A 20,674-nucleotide genomic window follows, 5' to 3' on the forward strand; every position below is an offset into this window, starting at 1 on the left:
GTTCTGTTGCTGTGTTTGAGAATCTCAGCCAACAGCCACTGGCCCCAGGGCTGTCGGGGTCACGGTGGCCCCGGCACAGCGCGGTGTAGGTTTACTTTTTGAGGTAAAGAGTTCGGAAAAGAATTTTGATGACTCCTTATCTTTCGGGTCCCATCTCACGCGAGCAGGGCGGCGGTCACGTCAGAGAGGGACCCGGTCATGTTTTATGATTGCAGGCGTGGGGTGGAGGGGGAAGGGGGGGCGAAAAGATGCGTTTAATGATTTCTGTGAATCCCAACTCTTTTACTACGGGCGGCGAGGAGGTGACGGGTCCCGGGCAGCGCGTCCCCAAGGGCGTAAGCCGAGGCGTAAGCACCCGCACCGACCGCACCGGCCGGACCGCGACGAGCTGGGGTCTGGAGTCTGTCATTTCTACTCCCTCTTTGGAGTAGCAGTGATCTTTGGACCTTTCGTTTGCATGCCCTTGCCTGAACATATATTCTAAATACAATTGAACGCGCCATTGAACGTCTAAGAAGAATACAAGTATTCAAAAGCACTCCAAAACTTGTGTGAACATCAATGACGTCTTTGAATACTTCTATTAGAATATTGCACATCAGGGAATGCTATTCCCCCTCTACTGTACACACTGTAGACGTCGCTGCGGTGAAAGGCAGGGCAAGACAATAAGGCCCACCCTTTTTACGGCGCCGATTTACCAAACGCCCTTCCATAGCGAACGCAGCGAACGTGACAGAGTGATAGTGGCCGATGGCTCCGATGGCTCGGCCGTGGCCGCGCGGGGCCGGCACCTTACCGGGAATGATACACACATATTAACTTGTAAGTTATGAGAGGTGGGGGCCGCCCCGCCCCGCTCCGCCCCTGCGAAGGTCCTTAGGACCTCTCTGTCCCAGCCGGGTAATATATTGCACTATTTGAATAAAATCCTCCGCAGGTCGCTTTTGTGAGCGTGTCGCGCCGAGGTGCCCGACGGCCCCGCTTGGGGCCCCGCTTGGGGCCTCGGCCATGCGAGCGGCCCTTGGGTACCCTCGACCCAGTCACCCCTTTCTTCCAGGTGAAACAAACTCCCAGACAGTTTGTCGCCACGGTTTTTATATCAGCCGCTCGATCATCTGAGGGGGGAAAGGGGAGGGGGAATTCCAATGATCCGACGACCGAAACTATCCAAAGTGGTGGAGTCCAAAGCCGCTGCAGTCGACAGGCGGACACTGGGACGGGGAAAAGTCCAACAACGGCTCGAGTGTCGCGTAGTCGCGCCGCGCCGTATGACTTTATGGATCAGTAGCTGGTTTTCTTTTTGTTTTCCTCTTTTCTTTATTTTTCTGAAATAAAATAGTAAAGTCATGCGCGGGATGTATCTGAGCCGGAGCACGGGCCTAACAAACACCCGGCTAGCAGTCGGCAGGAATCAATTGACATTAAACTGTGAGATTTTCTGTTACGTACTTTGGTTTTTGTTTATTTTGTGAAGAAACGGTTTCGAAGTCTTAGAATGGGTTGTTTTAAAGTAAATGGTGATCATGGAGAGTTGGTGCACCAACTCTCCACTCTCCATGATGGTTGATCTCCATGGTTGATCTCCGAGTAACCTACTACGTGCGTTTGGGTCTCCATGGTGACAGGCCAGTATTTACGGAGTGCACAAAATATTTTGGAAAACGGGGGGGGGGGAATTTCGTATTCTTACTCGCGGTGTCTGCAATGCACTGGCACGCGGCCTCATAGTGTCCTTGTGGCGGCGAGGCGGCTCCACCTGCGACTACACGCATTACTGTGCAGATCCCTGTCACACCACTGGAAATGGGGAGGGACACACCCAGGTGGGCCGATGGCCGCAGCCGGGGGTTGTGGTGGAGATCGGATCGCGGCAAAGGGCGGCCGGGCCTCGGCCCCCTGCACCTCGCGGTGCAGCATCGGCCTCGTCGGCCTCGCGACAGAGAGAGATGGAGATAGGATGATAAACTGCACGGCGAGGACGCTACGAGGGTGGAGGCCGAGAAAAAGCTCGCCGCAACAAGATAGATTTGTGGCGGCCGAGGCTGGGGGCGCGTCGTCCGCGTCGTCGGGGAGGTGCATGCGTGGTCGACCGAGGCCGCTGCGGTGGAGGACTGCTGGGACATCATGGGCTCGGGGCACAAACAAACCAAGGGAACCTTTGGTCACCAAAATTATTTCTGAATTCATAATGTTGTTTTTACTCGCGGGAACACTCAGGAATGGTGTTATCGTGGAATAACGGATGAACATAGACTCAGCGATCGCGGATGGTGTAGTATTTTTTGCCACGCTTGAACACGTGTAGATGTCCTCTCGTCCTCAGCAAATGCCCTTGTCTTTTCACTATCATTATTTCCCTTTTAATCCTCCTCCCCCCCAAAAAACAAGAGAAGGCCATCCAAGACAATGATGATGGACGAGATGGACTCCTCCCAATAGCTAATCGAGCGGGGCCGATCGGGATAAGTCGAACAATAGACCAATCAAGACGCACGCGCGTGTGGGAAGGGGGAGGGGAGGAGGCTGCACGTGTCAAGGGCCCGCTCTTCGACACATGCTCCACGTCGCCTCACGTCACACACACGTCACAACTTTAACCAGGGCAGCGTCGTCCCCACAACCGCTTGTCAACGCCTCATCGGAAATAATCACAATAAAAAAGGTTACATATCCTTCCTGCCCCGTCCTCCTCTCCCATAAGTGTCACTGATGTCATCGAAGCTCTGCGACTGTTCTTCCTTTCACTTCAAATTTGTTGTTTGCATCAATTTTCAACTTTATGGTAGACTCTGAAAATTAAAAACAATTACGGGAGATTGCATAATGCATTTCGAATGAAAAATAAGGGCCGCAGACGGTCGTTTGGAAAGAGTCGAAAAATTGTGGCGTCTTTTCGGAACCACGCGCGTGGTTGATGATGTCGTGTATGTCAGCGCTCACGTCAAAGTTTATGAAACGGTTTTCTTCGGCGTGGAAGGAGCACACGGAGGAGGAGGGGGAAAAGGGGGGGGGGAGAAGGAGGGCGAGCGCTGCTCGATCGATAGATATTGATGTAATTTAAGCAGATGAAAGATGTGGAGACAAAGACACAGCGGTGTGATTAATGGACTGCCAGTCGCGCCGCGGCAATCTTTCGTCGCTCTGTCTCTCTCGCACTCACGGTGCGTCCCGTCGGGGTGCGAGAGAGACAGAGCGCTGTTCCAGAGGGGCAGATACAGGTCCTGGCGGGGCGCGCCGGCGAACAGATGTGCCCTAACGCCCCTATTCGCACGACGCACACGTTCGTAGGCCTTATCACCGGCCAGCCTCTCTCTCTGTCTCTCTCCCACTGCAGCCGGGGCCGGCGCGACGCGTGAGTGCGACGAGGACGGAGACACGCGGATCCGTGGCCGCGACCGGCCGCGCGCACGACTCCGGCAGCCATCTTTTGTTTCTCATTCGAAGGCTTTGACCTTAATTTCATTTCGACATGCGAGCCGAATTCTGTTCACGCACTCACAATGGGGCTTTCTATCCATCAGTCAACGCCACCGCAGTCCGCTGGAGCCGCTGGACGAACAGAACAGGAGTTCGCTGGAACAGAACAGCGCCCTCTGGCCACCGTACTCTCAATTCAGTGTAAGGCGCGGAAATTTTTTCATGGCCTAGAATTTTTCTGATAAAAATTGAAGGGGCTGTCTTGGCGCCGGCTGGCCGGACGGGGGCTCCTTGCATTCCAGCATTCCGGGGGAACGATATCATCCTGACGAATGCGGCGCCGGCGCCCCTAGTGATAACCAATTCCAAGTGCATTTACTCTTTCTTTGTTTTTTGTGGGGAGGAGGGAAGGGGGTCGCATCTAGATCCATCCAGCATTAATTTACGATCCACGCGCAATGAGCATTGCCTATCACCTAAAGATAAGCAGAGAGGACCTCTCGGTTGGTTCAAAACGGGGGTGTCTTTTGTCCAAAGGAGGTACCCGAACAACTCAGTGAGCCGCGGGAAACTGGCCTAAATCACCCGCCCACCGCACATTCCCGCCTGACAAACCGATGCCTCCGATGCCACTATGAGGCAATTCAACGAATCGTAGAGACAAACGAGCATATTTGTCGAGATGCGATCGGTTCGAATTCCCCCGACAGGATCAGGCAGGGCCGGGCAGGGCGCCCTGGGTGGTGACTCACCGAAGCCACCCGAAGTAAAGGGCGACCCGAAGGGCCCAAGGACCGAAGGGCCGAAGGCAAGGGTGACCGAGGACCGAAACCGCCCGAGGGTACCCAAATAAACTGCGCCATGAGGTTTCGAGCGTGCGAGGCCGCAGCCCGCAACTCAGCTGGCGGATTCCAAGCGTCGTGCCGTCTCTGTCGCACTTTTAGAGCGTCCCGTAGGGGTGCGAGAGAGACAGAGACAACTCGGCAGACGCCTCCCCGACCCGGAAAGGGCACCATAGGGCTCCCGGACGAGCAGCCCGTCCGTTGGGCCCTGGAATGCCGCACGGCCCGCCCTGCCCGCCCTGCCCCAGTCACATTATGCATATGCATAATTTCTGGACGAGTGTGCCTGCTGCCTGTTGTGTATGCGTTGCCGATGATGGATCGAGCCGTGCTCTGCTCCGTGAGTCATCGGCCGGGCTGCGTGCGGGGCGGCGGGCTGCTGGACCTCTTCCAGGGTGACCTACGGCCCCGGCCGGGCTGCGTGCGAGGCGGCGGGCTGCTGGACCTCCTCCGGGATGACCTCCGGCCCCGCACCGCCTCCGGCATGCTCCCGAAACGCGCAACTACACCCCCATACGGCACGCCGGGCACGCCGTGGGCACCTCGTGGGCACGCACTGCGCCCCGCTGGGGCCCCCGCGTCCCCCGAGGGGCTATCCCGAAGGGATCCGAGGGGCTCCCGAGGGGCAGTCCGTAGTCCGTGCTCGCCGTGCGGCCGTGCGGTCATCGGGAGGTATTTGCCTCGGGGCGCTTTGTCTCAAGGGGGGCCCCCCGCGTCTCCTAGTTCGTCTCACCACTGCCCCCCGCGGGGCCCCGGGCGGCCCCGGGCCTAAGCCGGCCCAAGGTGGCGAACGGGCCGGGGTGTGGGAGGGCGCGCGCGCTCCGGCGAGGCTAGGCGAGGCGGCTCGACGGCCACGACACGGAACGAAAGCACTACATCACTATTGGGATCCATATTGCGTGTCGTCCTCCATTGGTATTCGTATTGCCGTTCCAGTCGTTCCCGCCGTTCGGGCATAACTCTCCTTTCGTCTATTATTTCTGCCCCACGAAATGGACCCACCGCCATCCAGGGCGGCTGGGCCAGGGCTGTTTGTGGAGCCACTTCCTGACTCGTGCCGTCTTTGTCTGTCTCTGTCGCACGCGGTGCGCGTTCGGTCGCGTCGGTCCCCCTGCAGCCCGTGCAGCCCCTGCAGCATGTCGGCGGCGGTAGCGGCGGAGTGGCAGCGGACTCATTCCGAGAGTCGTTCTCATCGCTCTGTCTCTCTCGCACTCACCGGGCGTTCCGTATAGGAGCGAGAGAGACAGAGCGACGTCAGTCTGCAGGCCGTGGCAGCGCGACCCCCCGTCGGCTGGTAATTATAGCTTGTAGTCGCGAGGGCCGCGAGGGCACGGGAGTACGCAGGGACACAGCTTTCGTCGCTCTGCCTCTCTCGCACTCACGGAGTGGTCCTGGGTGCGAGAGAGACGGAGAGAATGCGGTTCGGAATTCGTCTGCTGCGCGCGGAGCGGAGCAGTGACGGCAGAGGGTGGCTGCGTTGATGTGCTGCAAGCGGCTGCAAGCGCTGCAAGCAAGGCATGTAGAGCTGGCCGTTTGAAGGACGAAGGACGCGCTGAAAGGCCGAATGACTCCATTTACGTCATTAACGTTCGCGGGGAACAAGGCGGTGGCGCAGTTTCACGTTTTAGGCGCATGTTGCGGCCCGACGGCGGCGACGGCGTGGGCGGGGCCCGGCCGAGCAACAGGTCGGCGAGGGGCCGCCGAGGGGCGCACACGGCAGGCTGACTCAGAGAGCGATGCAGTTTCTGTCTCTCTCGCACCCCTCCAGCGCGCCCCGTGAGTGCGAGAGAGATGGAAGCGATGTTCACTCCGCGACAAGGCGCAACGGGCTGCCAACGTGCGTAACGGCCTCGACGAGCTCGAGGAAAGGAAAGGAAACGGGGCGGAATCTGCGCGCCGAGGGATTTGTCGCGGGGGACCTCTCGGTACACGTTATTTCAAGATGCGTACGCTGACGCCCGCAGCAAAGTCGGGAGCAAATTTTGCGCGGCCAAACAAACAAGGGCGCGGAAACACGGCGGTCCACAGCGCGTCGCCTCCGCCCCTACTTTGTGTGCGGCACGCGCCAACATGCAACCGCGTGTAAATTGAGATGATGCGCAGCGATACAATCAAATAACAGGCGATGACCAGGCGAGTTCACTCGAATGACACGCACCCCGCCAGGCCGCCCCACCCCGCCCCGCCACGCCCCGCCACGCCCCGAAACAACCCCGCGGATAAGCAGTCCCTGCGGGGGCGGGGCGGGGCGGGGCGGGGCGGGGCGGGGCCGCACGCCGCTGCCGCCGCAGGACGCCTCTGAGCCCCACCGAGAAGACCACGGGGGCCTCCACGGGCTCCACGGGGCCGACCGCCGCCCTGCTGCTGTTGGCCCGGACACGCCGCGCTCACGCCGCGCTCACGCCGCGCTCACGCCGCGCTCACGCCGCGCTCACGCCGTGCAGGCCGAGAGGCTTGGCGGGAGGCGATAGGTGGCGATACGACACGCCGTCGGAGGCCTCGATGATCGCTTTACAAAGTGAGGCTTATCAAGTTAACAGGGCAGCAGCCCGCGGCGCGAGCTAAACGCCCTGTAATCCGCCGTCGCCGCTGCCACCGGTACACCGGAAACACTCCCCGCGGTCTGGCTTGACTGAACCACCCTCGACAGCGTCGTAGTTTGAACGGCCTCTTTTCTAGTGAACTACCCTCGACGGTTCGGACTCTTCTTCTTTTGTGGCGCCGTTATTTCAGGAAGAAGCCGCTTGCGCCACAACTTGTTTACGGAGACCGCGTCTTGAGTACTAAATGTTTATCGTCCTGGATCAAATTTGGACTAAATCGCCCCCCGCGGCGCGAACGGCGCGGATCGTGAATGGCGATCCCACCTCGTCATTGACACGGTAATGGTAATGGCTGAGGCGCGGCGCCGCTAGCGGAGCTCCTTCGCGGGAGCGGCACGCTCATATTCCGAGAGTCGTTTTCGTCGCTCTGTCTCGCTCTCGCCCACGGGCCGGCCCATTAGTGCGAGAGAGACAGAGCGACGAAAACGACGCTCGGAAGCAGTCTGCTGTATCGACGAGGCGAGGCGGAGCCGGCGGAGCACAAGGCGTTCGCCGAGATCTCCCGACCGGTCGCGGCGCTAGGCTAACCGCGTCCGAGAGCGAGCCGCCAGAGCCGCCCCCCTGGACGCAGCCCGAGATGTGCGTCTCCAACTACGGCAGCTAATAACGTTTCTAATTGGTACAGGCAGCGAAGGCTGCGGCAGCGCGGCAGGCTATGCAGCGCGCCCGGTTTGGCAACGGCCACTTACAGTGTGGCCGGCCGGCAGGACCGACGGGGAGGGGCTTAAGTGCTGCCGCGAGGCCGAGCCCGGCCGAGCCTGGCCGTCGAAGCGAATACATAGTAGCGGCTGCCCGAATACGTCGTGGTCGTCAGCTTTTATTCGCAGACGGGCTCATTTTGGCCCAGACACCTGGCAGCACGCAGCGCGCGGCGCGCGTGGAAAAAACGAAATCGCGTCGGCGGAGAACGGCCTAGCTGCGCTAGCTGCGCCGAGCTGTCCAGGGCGAAGGCGTCGTGACGACGGCGACAACCGCGGCGCCGCACGTCGACGCCCCGCTAAAGGAGCTGCCGCGCCACAGGCAGCAGCAGCAGCAGCCACAGGTTACCCGTGTGACCCGCCGCGGTCCTCGCGGCTGGCGGCGGGCGCGGCGTCGCGCGGCGTCTCGCGGAGGCAGCGCTCCCGGTGGCGCGGCGTCGAAGCAAGGCCGCCGGCGTGGCCCCGCCCAGCACCCCCCGCCGGCGCGCCGCGGGTTCCGGTTGGCCGACGGTCGGGGGCGGGCGGGGTGGGGGCGACGCTGTGCTGACGCTGTGCTGACGGTGGGCCGCGCAGCACGCCGCAGCGGGAGGCGTGGCCTGGAGGCCCGGCGTCCTGGCCGTCCTGGCCCGACTGCCGGGAGGGGGCTGGCCCGCAACCCCGCCAGGATCCGTCGTCAGTCCCGCTGAGAGCCTCAAGGCGGTTACCTCGGGCACCGCGTCGTGCGTGCGTTGTGCGTGCGTGCTTACGAGTGGACGTAATTTGTTTTGTGTGTGTGCGTGCGCGTGTGTGAGTGAGCGTGTGCATGAATGTGGGTGCTCAGACAGCGTACGAAGGCCTGCATCTTGTGTCACTGTGCTTCCTCTGTGTTCTTCAAGAAAGTGGTTTTGTGAAGTGAAGTGCCATGCAGTGAAAAGTGTCGTGTGCTAGTGCTCCAGTGCGGCCCGTGTTCCTGTGCGGCCCCTGCAGCCTGAGGGGCAGCCTGAGGGGCAGCCTGAGGGGCAGCCTGAGGGGAAGCACCACGTCGGCCACCCGTCCGCGCGGCCTGTGGGGCTGCTAGGCCCCCGGGCCCCACCGGCTGTCACCATTCCCGAGGCGGGGCGCCACCTGCTTGCGCCCCTCGCGCCGCCGCGCCCCCCAGAGGCCGAGGCCGCCGAGGCCGCCGAGGCCCCGCGCAGCAGCATGCTCAACACGCTCATGGACCCTGGGGCGACGCACGGCCACCACCACACGGCGCACCACCTGGCCTCCATGGGACTAAAGATGAGCCCGCCGCCCATGGACGCGGCCAACGCGTCGTCGACGGCCACCCCCACGACGGCGTCCCTGGCGGCGGCGGCCGCGGCCATGCCGCCGGAACACTTCCAGGGCGCCGCGTACGGCCACCAAATACCGCACCCCGGCTATGCCGCCAGGGACTTTCTGCTGAGGAGAGATCACCACGAGTTCGGCGGCGCCGCCGCGGGCGCGTCCGTCGCCGGCGACCCCACGGCCGCCATGCTGTTCCCGACGGCGCTCCACCACCAGGTACTTGTCGGCGTCCGGCAGGGCGTGCGTCTCCAGGGTGATGCTTATCGGGTCCTGTAAAGTGCCGGATTACCGCATCCTCGGCGACGACGACGACAACGCGGAGGTGGCCGAGCAGAACGGGCACGTGGAGCGCGCGCAATGCCAGGCTTATTATTTTTATCGCGGTCCCCATCGGCATCGACTCGATCGGCCATCGGCCCGCGAATCTCCCCGACAAGTCGACGGTCGGTCTCACGGTGGCCGCGACCTGACGAGACAAGACGTGACGGCCGATCGGGCCTGCGATATCGTGACACGGCGTGACACGTGACGGAGTCGTTACGCCGGTAGTGGGTCGTCGGGCTGTCACAGCGCGTCACGGCCGCCACAGCCGCCACAGCCGTCTCGGTAATCGATATCTCGAAAGCTTGTCATCGCCGGCAGGGCAGTACCTGGTTAATGAGTCACCGCGCGCGTCCAGTTTGATCGATTTCGTGTTTGTTTGTTTTGTTTTTTGTCCTATTTATAAAAGGAACGGACAGGCACGCGTGTAGCGCACGCTGGTGCCACAGATCGCAATGATGGTTATGTCGAAACGAAGTGGACTCGAGGTGGACGGCGATTCGCGTCCGTCTTGCGTTCAAGTCATCGCCCGAAAGCTAGAAAACGACCAAGTTGAATTCGCCCGGTCGCGCTCAAACTGGAACGCATTGTGAAAGCGTCGCCAAACCCCCGTTGTGTGTGTCGCAAGGATCGACGGTTACCAGGAAACTAATTAACGGAGCGAAAATGCACTTGCACGGGGCCGTCGTGTTTGCTGTGTCTCGGTGTCGACCATCCCTTCTCGAAAACCGAACGAATAGAGGAGGACAATCAATTGGTTCCTTTTACACCCGCCCTGAATGGAACGAATTCCCGCGGAGCGTCGCGGAGCGGCTTGGAGGTGGTGCCATGGCCTGCCAGGTCTCGGCCGGCTTGAAGGGCTCGCAGTGGAGGCTCCGACCGACACCTGCCCGATATTTGCCACTTGACGCCCGCGGTTTTCAATGGAAGCAAGCCCGCTCCCATGGTGTAGTAAGCCGACGCGCAAACACACACACACACACACACGCACGCACACTGGAGCGCAGACAACGCACACAAACACACGCGCGGTGCAATTGCCTGGCGTTACAACGTCAAAAGCAAAGCCCTGCCGCCGTTTGACGGCCACCCCCGCGTTTACGTGTTTGCGGGCCGACTCTGTCTCTCTCGCACTCGTGGGGCGTGCCGGCGTGCCGCGTGGGTGCGAGAGAGACAGAGCGAGAGAACGCCGTCGTTGCGCGCCAAATCGGAAAGGTCCTTCGTGCCCTTTTGTCTTGCGGCCCTTGCGGCGCGAAAGGGCGCTCGCGACTCCAGTGCACCGCGGAGGGAGTTGGCGGCAGGGCTGTGCAGGGCGGAGCAGGGCGAGCAATACCGCACTGGAAAAAGCTGCGCAAGAAACCGCGCCTTTTGACTTCTCCCTCGCACTCCGCGGCGGCGGTGGCGTGCGCCCTGGCTGCGCCCTGAGACTCATTCCGAGAGTCGTTTCCGTCGCTCCGTCTCTCTCGCACCCATACGGGACGCCCCGAGTGCGAGAGAGACGGAGCGTGTCGTGTTGGCGAATGCGCCGCCGCCTAAATGGCCCATTATTCCATTCCGCGATCCCTTTTTAATTGCGCTGCAGGCTGAGCTTTATATTTGTCGGGGAATGACCGAGCCGACCACGGGAGGCTTCACTTTGCATGGACGTTTACGTTTCCATTAGGGGCCCTCGACGCCCCAGACAAAGACAGAGCGAAGAGGCCCGGGATGCATCCAGGAGGGACGCACCGCGCCACCGGGGGGCACGGCGATACTTTTGTTTCGATTGTTGGATTGCTTTTGTTTTGCGGCGCATCGCCTCGTCGATATTCAATCTGTCCAGGTTCGCGCCACTGCAAAAGGCGGAGAGACAAATGGCCGGACAGCGGACGCGAATCGATCTACGGATCGAACCCGTTGGCAAGATACGTCGTTGTGGCCTGGCCAGTCACCCATCCATTCGGCGGATGATCTGGGGCGTCGTTTGGGCGCGCCGCAGGGCGGGCCCGGCCTCGGCCCTGGCGCGTGTAGGGCTGCCCGACGGACTTCCATATTATTTAGACTGCTAGACGGGCAGGGGGCGGCGGACTGTCGCAGAGTGTTCCTACTGGACGCCACACCCGCCATGCTGCGCCTGCGAGGACGCTCTGCGTGCGAGGGTCGCCATCGAGTTGCATCGAGAGCGAGAGAGAGAGAGAGAGAGAGAGAGAGAGAGAGAGAGAGAGAGAGAGAGAGAGAGAGAGAGAGAGAGAGAGAGAGAGAGAGCGCCTCGCGGACGCGGCTCGCTTCTCATTAATTTGTAATTCTAATAGGCGGCTCGGCTCGGCTCGGTCGCGGTCCGACTCCCATGCGATTGTGCCCCCAGTGAGCGAGCGCGCCAACAAATATTTACACTACTTGATTACGGCGCGTAAAACATTTTTCATTTCGTGCGTTATTTCCCAGACGGTCTCTGCCTTCGCCCGCCGCGCCATTTCGCCCGGCGGCGCAAACAACCGCGTTTGCAATTCCTCGGTAATGAGAGAGCGTCATGCGCTTCACACCGCCGGGGCCCGGGTTCAAACACCAGGTCGTCATTTTTTCCCCCGCCTCTTTCTTTCGAAGTTGATCGCGCCTTTAGTGCGCACTCGGGGCGGCGGGGGCGCCCGGCCGGCCGGCCACCCTCCTTGGACACGGCCTCGACCACGCCACCCCGAGTTGGTGGCGACTAAGGTGTGGTTTTGCGGCCGTGGGGCCCGTGGGGCTGTCGGGCGGCGAGCAGTTGACGCGGCGAGGGCGGGGCCCTGGCGGGGCCCTGGCGGGGCCCTGGCGGGGCCCTGGCGGGGCAGAGGGGCACTACAACTTGGCTCGCACGCCTTCCTCCTCCGGGTAAAACGAATCAAGCTGTTGCAAAGTCTCGGTGCACCTGCAGGGAGCATCCGCGACCAATTACTTGGCGGCCTTGAACGGAGCCCTCTCTGTTCTGCACCAGGCTGTCGACGACTGGGTTAGGGAGACAAGGGCGCGCGGCTTGTCGCATTACCAGGGGCGCCAGGCTGAGTCCCCGGAGGGCCACTGAGAGGGCCGCGGAGGGCCCCGGGCCGAGGGAGGGAGGGAGGGTGTCCGCCGCAGGGCACGGCAATGGCGCCTTATTTTATTGCCACCGCTTTATGGAAAGCTGCTGTTCGGCCGCCCCGTTCCTCATGTTACCTCTCTCTCTCTCTCCCTCTCTCTCTCTCTCTCTCTCTCTCTCTCTCTCTCTCTCTCTCTCTCCCTCTCTCTCCCCCTCTCTCTCGCCGTGAAAGCGGGGGGCGGTTGCCTATCTCATTCCTTTCAATCAGCGTGCTGCGCCTCTCCGTTGAAAGGCACGCCGGCCACCGAGAGGGCACAAATCCAAAATCGGTTTAGGTCGCAGCAAAAATTTTTATTTTCGCGGCAGTGAGATTTAATCAAGGGCGAGTTTGTTGTAGGAGCGCGCTCGCGCGGTGGCTTGTGTTTTCGGACTGTTACTGTATGGCACGTCGCTTTGACATGTCGGCGTAAAAAAAATAACGCACTGACCGGCCCATAATTTACAAATCCTGGCACCGAAGACGAAGTGCTTCGTCCGCGCACGGCGTGTGTTTCGCTTCGTGTTTTGGGTCCAGTCCGGTCCGGCTCGCGAGGCTTTCGGAGGCAGGCCACTGGCAGCACACTGGCAGGCCGGCCGGCGCCTGCGGATCAGGCTTTGATGGCGGCCATTTTTATGGCCGTGCTCCCGATACCACGCGTGTCCGTCCGCCGCGCCGTGGACTCCAGGACTCCAGGACTCCAGGACTCCAGGACTCCAGGACTCCAGGACTCCAGGACTCCAGGACGGCGTCCGTCTCGCCGGCCAGTAAAGCCGCCCGGCCGCCGCGCCGCCGTCGGCCACGTCAGCCGCGGGGGAATTTATTTAATCAAGCCGGCGAACAAAAACAAGAAACAACAAAAACACACGTCGCTGCGCGCGGAAATTGGAAAATGAGTGCCGTGCGCGGGTCAAAACGACGATCATCGCCGAGATAAACGCTTCGCTGCCTCGCTGCTGGGCCACCCTTTCCTTATTTTTTTATATCGTTGCGCGATTTGATGACAGAATAAAATGTGGGGCCGTAAATGTGTCGCGGCGAAATCTGGGCGGGGCGGGAGGGAAGTCCCTCTTGAGACCCTCGGCCAGACAATGTAATAGCATTTCCATGGCAAGCACACTGTTTGCCCCTGCCGGGGCGGCCCGGGGCCGGCCGGCGTGGGTGTGCGGGAGGGGTGGGGGAAGGGGTGGGGGAAGAGGGCAGCGCGTTGTCGGTCGTTTTGCCCGTTTTGCCTCTCATTAGAATAATGCAGGCCGCGCCCGGCCGCGCTGGCCGCGCCACCGTGAGACCCTCTCTCTCCTCGCGGGTCTCGCGGCCTGCCCGCGTCCGCCGCGTCGCCGTCGAGGGGATTTCCCGTCGCAGAACGCCGCGATCCCCGCGAGCGAATCCCTCGGCCATATCCCCAGAGATGGCGCTTTTTACGAGAGAGACGCCGCGTCGCCGCCTCGCCCACTGTGCGGCCCGGGGCTGAGGCGGTGTTCTACTCGCGGCGTGGCGTGTGCTCTACCCCGGCGACGTCGCCGCGCCTCCCCCGCACGCCCCTCCGCCACCGCCTGCCCCACCGCGCCGCGGGCGGCCGCCGTCCGGGCCAGGGCAGCGCGGGGGCAGCGCTGGGGCGGGCCACGCTAGGACCGGGACGCTAGGGCCGCCAGGGCAGTGCCAGCGCAGTGTAGGAGACGGCGCGAGTTTATCAAAAATGATGAACGGCCGGGCGATTCACATTTGTATGCTTCTTTTCTCGCCACGCCACGCCGCCCTCCGCGCACCGGCTGCCTCCCAACAGTGGCTCTCTGCCTCTCTCGCGCCCCAACGCCCCAAGAGTGCGACAGAGACAGGGCCACCCCCACCGCCCCCGGCGGCGGGGATTAAAGGGTCTTAAATTCACTTATCACGGCCTTCCTCCATCAGCGACCCGCTGCCGCCTTTGTTTCACGAAGCGCCATCTGGCGGCAGTTACGTCACGGAGGACGCCGTCGACACCTGCACCTGCGCGTCGATCCACGCTGCTGCCACACGTGTGTGTAGTTCGCAAGGCCGATACTCCTTCGGTGGGTCGCTCGCTGCGACGTGCAGCTGCGCCAAGAAATGCAGACGAACCATTCATTGGCGCTGCAGTGCTGCGCGGTCTGCGTGTTCGCGGTGCATCCTGGGGCGGGGCGCTCGTCTCGCGCTGCGATCTCGGCCGCGATTTCGGCTTAAATATTGGACGGTTATGACCTCATCAGCATGCCACCCCAGCCAGGCCCTGGCCAGGCCGCGTCGGTATAACCCTGTCAGGCGCACCAGTTCCGTCCGGGTTCTATGGCCGCGCGGTTCGACTCGATTGGATGTCGACGGCCAAACTGCTGGGCTGGGGGCCGATCGGAAAATGCGTCCGATCGGCTGGCCCGGCTGGAGCGGCTGGACTCGGCTCGGCTGGAGGATGGAATCATGCGCCCCTCTGGTTGTATTTTCCAGCAGATGAATGGCAGCCGGGGCTCCGTGGCGATTTATTGGCAAGCGGAGAATTATGTTTTCTCCATTCAATTCCTTCTGGCCCGACACGCCCCGCCCCGCCCGGCCCCGCCCCGCCCCGCCCGGGCCGCCGCAGTGCGCCCACACGCTTTGTTTGGTCCGGTCGCCCAATTTCGTGTCGATTCGAACGAGCCGTGGACGAGGACGAAAGGGGGCTGAAGGGGCACTGGTCGCTTACAAACTCGTCGCTCCCATTCCCCATTCGCGGTCCGTGCCTGAATTAGGCCTTTTTCACAAATTCGTCGATTCTCAAGGACACTTTTTCTGGGGTGGTCGCGCGTCGCTGCTCGAGCCCCCGTCATTTCCGGACTAGAAAGCCGACCCCGGATCTGAATTTTGTGCCGGCGCCGCGCGGATCTTGCAGAAATGACCTTTCGGAATAGGACGGCTGGGGGAAACATTTTATGAAGGAGGTGATCGGGTGGGTCTTGGTTGTGGTCGGACCCCCGCCAACTCGCCACTCGCATGAGCGTCAGGAACTGCGGGAAACTTAGGGAGCGTTCAGCGCGTATGTTTTTCTACCACTGCACTGCGATAACCAAGTTTGCCGTTTGCTTGCAGGACAACCACCTGGCGGGCCACCACCACCAGTCCCTCACCAACCACCCCCACCTGAACCCCCACCACCATCACCACCACCAGATGCGGCTGGCGGCGGCCGGCATGGACGCCATGTACCACCGCGACCACCACCCGCACTCGGCGTACCACCACCAGACGTCGCCGTACCACCCCGCCGCCGTGTCCGCCGTGTCCGCCATGTCGGCCCACCACGCGGCCGCCGTGTCGTCGGCGGTGTCCGCCATGTCGCCGCACCACGGCGCCTTCTTCCGCTACATGCGGCAGCCCGTGCGCCAGGACCTGTCCTGCCAGTGGGTGGAGCCGGACGCGCCGCCCCCGCGCAAGCAGTGCGGCAAGCTCTTCAGCTCCATGCACGAGATCGTGACGCACCTCACGGTGGAGCACGTCGGCGGCCCCGAGTGCACCACGCACGCGTGCTTCTGGGCCTCGTGCCCGCGCAACGGCCGGCCCTTCAAGGCCAAGTACAAGCTGGTGAACCACATCCGCGTGCACACGGGCGAGAAGCCCTTCCCCTGCCCCTTCCCCGGCTGCGGCAAAGTCTTCGCGCGCTCCGAGAACCTCAAGATCCACAAGCGGACGCACACCGGTGAGTACACTGTAGGGGGAGGCACGAGCGCGGAGCACTCATCTGTGAGGCAATCGCGCGCATCGCGCGGTGCAGCAGTTGCTGTCTCTCTCGCACTCGTGGGGAGCGCCGTGGGGGTGCGAGAGAGACAGCGCGTCGACGCGGTGCCGGTGGAAGTTTGCTAAACATGGAGGCGGGTGCCGCAGGCCGCAGGGCTGCCAACCTCGCCGCCCTCGGTGCACGCCTGCACGCCGTGCACGCCGTGCACGCATGCGTGCTGCGGAACCCTGTGGACGGGGAACCCGCGGCCAGCACACTGCAGCGGCGGCAGTTTGTTAGGTTTGATGGATTGGCCAGCCTGGCGTGGCCTGGCGTGGCCTGGCCGGCGAGGCGAGGCGCGAGCTGAGCCGCGAACATCACGCGGCGCGCCGTGCCGAGCCGCGCCAACAACACTGGAAAAAGAGGGGGGGATGAGCCTCGAATGTTACCCATTCTCAGCGTGGAATTAGGGGAGGGCGGTCCGCGTGTTTTTTCCGCGACGGGTAATCGATCTGCGTTTGATACTGTCGCCGGGCTAAATACTGCTCCGCGACGCCGCCACGCCGCGAGCACGCCGTGCAGTGACTGAGTGAGATCGCTCGCCTCGCCCCGGCAGCCCTGCCTGCCGCCAGCCCCGCCAGCCCCGGCACGCCGAAGACGTCCGAGACGCGCATCGAAGATGGTAGCGGCGGCGAGAGAGAGTGGGGGAACGATATGAGGTATAAGGCGTCGTGTACCCTGTGAGAAAACGCCAACACGCACGCTCACACACACACTCACACTCACACACGCGCGCGCGCGCGCAGAACGCAGCTCGTGTGCCCAAGTACTGCCCCAGCCAGCCCCAGTGCAGCATAAAGTGTGGCGAGTTTACGATGCTGCTCGATACGGCGGGCGCGCCGTGCCACGCCATGCCACGCCGTGCCACGCCATGCCACGCCGCGCCGTGGCCCCGCCACGCCATGGGCTGGCATCCGACATGGCCGGCCCCTCCCCCTCCCCCTCCTCTCCTTGCCCCACCGGCGCCCCTCCCAAAGGATTCCGTGGCGAAAGCCGTGCCGGGTAGGCCGGCCCGTAACGCACTGGTGCTCGGCGGGCTTGCCTACCCGGCGCCTTGCTGGCCGCCTGGCTGGCGGACCGGTGGGAGTTTTGGCCGCCTCCGCCGGTCTTCTGGCCCACTGTGGGCCGCTGGTTATTCGTTCTGCTCCGTGCCTGCGGTACAGTCCAGTCATTTGCCCCCTCCCCTCCCCGCTACATAAACAAACGTGGTCATAAGTCACAAGGAGCCCGGCTCCCGCCACGGCCGGCGGCCCGGCGTGGCCCTGCGGCCCGAGCGAGGGAGCCAGAGCCAGTCCAGTTTTGCTGGTCGCGGCGCGGCGCAGCTCGGTGCCAATGAACATCACCGGGAGGAGGCCGTGCTGGCCGTGCTGGCCGAGGAGAGGAGACGAAGGAAGGCCCCGCCGTGGGAACGGAGAGCGAAGCGGCGAAGCGGCGGCCGCGGAGTGGGCGTCGGCGTGGCGCCATGCCGTCGCCAGGCCAGTGTGCGCACCGCCTGCCGGACTGCCGCGGCTGGATGGCTGGACCTGGAGGGTTGGAGGCTGCCTTGCCTCTCCAGAGGGCCGGCCCGCTCGCAGCACCGCGCAGCACCGCAGCATCCTGCAATGAGACGCGATAAATCACAGTCGGGCTGCAAATTGCGCGGTGCTGCCGAGGTGTACCGGCTCCACGGACGGGCAGACAGACGGACGGGCAGACAGACGGACCGGGATCACAATGCTCGGCGTGGTATAGCACCATAGCACCATGCAACCGCCGTTGTCCACACACGGCATTGTCTGGCCCACTGGCCGGCGGGGCCGCGCGGCCTGCGGCCAGCGCCTCGCCTCGCCTCGGTGGCACCGGGCTCCATAATTTGTTCTTAAACTCGATAAGGTTCCCCAGTTCGCCGTGAAACTGGATAACAGCCGTGCGGATCAAGAAAAGGTGGCGGGGCGGCCCGGCCAGGCCTAGCCAGGCCGCAGGCATCGCCGGGCGACGCCGCAGCCGTCGAGGGGATGATACTGCGGACCCCTCTTGCTCCCCACTCCCCTCCCCCTCCCCCTGCGGCTATTGTGGCGTTGTGCCCCGATGACTGGGGTCTTCCACTGCATCCACGCTTCGGCGCGCTTCGCCGCGCTCGCGGCATTGTCGGTGACCCCCAGCCCTCCCCTCCCCCCCTCCCCCCGCCGCGCCACGCCCTGCGCGCCAATATTTACATTGCGATTTGATACGTCCCAACAGGTGGGGGAGGATAGCGAGGAATATGAACTCGTCATCGTCAGATCGCCCGATTGCGCCGCGTGGTTGGTTAGCTTGGCACCGCGGGTCGGTTGCCCCACTGGTTGCCTACTAGTTGCCTATCCGCCCGGCGCGAGGGCAGATGGAGTCTCAAGAAGCCTTGTGATTCCACGTCTCTGTGCACTCTTCCCTCACACGAGAGGAAAATCGAACGGGATGACATTATACCAGACATTTTGTCCGGGTCGGCCGCCGCCGGGTTGATTATGCACCTCGTTACTCGTTCGCAGGTTGGCCAAACTGGCTCGCGAATTGACTCGTTGACTCGTAATTGGTGGTGAGCAACAGGGTTGGGGTTTAGTCAATATTTGCCCGTCCCAAATAGCGGAGCCCGGCCGAGCCGCCCCGGCCCCGCCGCGGCCTCTGTGTTTGACAGCAAGGGGGAGGGAGCGGGCGGGGCAGGGGCAAACAAAACACGGCCAAACTGTTTCGGCTGCTGTTGGCACGGGAGTTAGGCCTGAAATCTCAAGCGCCACGTCACGCACACACACGCACATACTCACACAAACACGCGCACTGTGCGGTGGGGGGAGGGCAGTAGATGGGGTCGCAGGCGTGGACCTCAACTGAAATTGCGGTCATGAAAAAATTACTTTGATCCTTGAAACCGCGGTGGTTATGCGCAGGCAGGGTGTGGCGGGGTTCGCTGAGGGGCCATCTCTGGTTGCAGCGTTGCAGCCTCCATTCCCCTATTCACAGTGGAGACGCGCTGGCCCGCAGCACCGCGCACGGGGATGGGTGTCGCCCGAGTATTTGCGGAAACGACCCCGAGGAGCTCCGGAGATCATAATACGCTCACACACACGCACGCTCACTCACACATGCGCGCGATGGGGTGGACTTTTTGCGGGCACGCACTCACACAGACACACACATAAAGTGTATACAGTTGGTATATCTTTACCTGAGCGGGGAGGAGGATCCGTGCTCTTGTGTGTGTGCGTGTGTGTGTGTGTGCGTGTGTGTGAGTGTGTGTTTGTATTAGCTCACTTGACGGTACTCGTGTGTCCGCCGGAGCGACACCTTGGATCCCCCTCGCCCCGCCGGATCCCTAACTTTCCTTTTTCCCTCTTTGTATCCCGGCTCATCCTCTACCGCAGTAGCAAACACACTCACACACACACGCACACACGCACGCACAGGAGTCATGTTACCTCACCGAGCTCGCCCGGTTAGACGTACAGTACTATTGCCGGGGCCCTACGAGCACGGCCATGAATGGAGCGTGTTTCCCACAGCGTTCGGTAGCCGCAGCCCGGGCCCGGGGGCGTTGGGGGCGTTGGGGGCGTTGGGGGTGGCGGCGGCCCGGGGGCCTCCACCTTCGGCACCTCTGGGGGCGTGGCGGTGGCCGAGCCGGCCGAGCCCCGAGGTGATGTGAGTGGGGTCAGCCCTGCCCGCCCTGCCCGTAGAGGGCCCCGTCGGCCGTCGGGAGCCCCATCGGCAGCAAACGGCCGCAGGCAGGGCACTCGGAGTGAGAGAAGCCCCGGCCCGGGCACGGCCAGGGCAGAGCCCGGCACGCCACTGGCAGGGGCGTAACGATTCAAATAAAAGTCAGGCCGGCGTTAACTACCGGGCCCAACCGCCCCCGGGCCGGACGACGGGCAGACCCACCCGCATTTGGAGGTAATTGGAAGGTAAACACTTCACAAAAAGGCGCGAAAAGAGTCGCGTTTTCTGCGATTTGTCGAGTTCGCCGCGATCATGCGCGCCTCGTGAGCGCGGCACGAGATCATTTTCCCGCCCGCCGCCCCGAGGGGGGGGGGGGCAGAGATGATGAGTTACAGCCCTTCAGCGGCTCTACGTAATTAAAACCGTTGCAGTGTAAACAATCGCCCCGAGGTGCGGCGCGCCTCAGCGGAGCGGGCAGGTGAGGCACCAACACGAGGTACTACACTGGCTGGGCGGCCGGGGCGGCCGGGGCGGCCCTTGTTGCCCGGGGCGGTGTGCGTGGGCGGCACCGGCCCTTGCTCTGCGAGGTGTGGAAAGCTCATGAAAAATGTTGCGGCGCCTCGGCCCGCCACGCCCCGCCACGCCCCGAAGCCCCAGGGCGTTACGGGCACCGACGTCTCACTTCCAGCAACGGCCACCTCCAGCACCACGACGAAGGCGAGGGCGAGCACGCTGCTGCTGGCGCTGGTCGCCGAGGCCCTGGCCGCCAAGGGGAGACGATTATTGTTTGAACAAGGCGACAATGCACTCGCCGATTAGGAGACATAATTGAACGGCTTTGCGAAGACACAAAGTCGCCCTTTCGGCGGAGGGGAGGGGAGGGGAGGGGGTGTCGGCGTGGAGAGCAGATGTTCCCTTTGCTGCAGTCTGGTGGCCCGCGCCGCCCGCTCTCGGCGCGACGCCAAATTTGGACTTGGAAAGGGTGTGC

At 62.8% G+C, this 20,674-nt stretch overlaps 1 protein-coding gene across 1 annotated transcript in view; it reads left to right on the top strand.

The window, feature by feature from the left end:
• Positions 1-8,742: 8,742 nt before the first annotated feature.
• Positions 8,743-20,674, top strand: part of LOC117643498 (zinc finger protein ZIC 4-like) — a 33,383-nt gene continuing 21,451 nt past the window's right edge. Inside the window, exons 1-2 of the mRNA XM_034382425.1 lie at positions 8,743-9,087; positions 15,336-15,942. Of these exons, the coding sequence (XP_034238316.1) occupies positions 8,743-9,087; positions 15,336-15,942 (952 nt within the window). The remainder of the gene's footprint in view (positions 9,088-15,335; positions 15,943-20,674) is intronic.

Source organism: Thrips palmi, unplaced genomic scaffold (assembly GCF_012932325.1).
Source record: "Thrips palmi isolate BJ-2018 unplaced genomic scaffold, TpBJ-2018v1 HiC_scaffold_17, whole genome shotgun sequence".
NCBI lineage: Eukaryota > Metazoa > Arthropoda > Insecta > Thysanoptera > Thripidae > Thrips > Thrips palmi.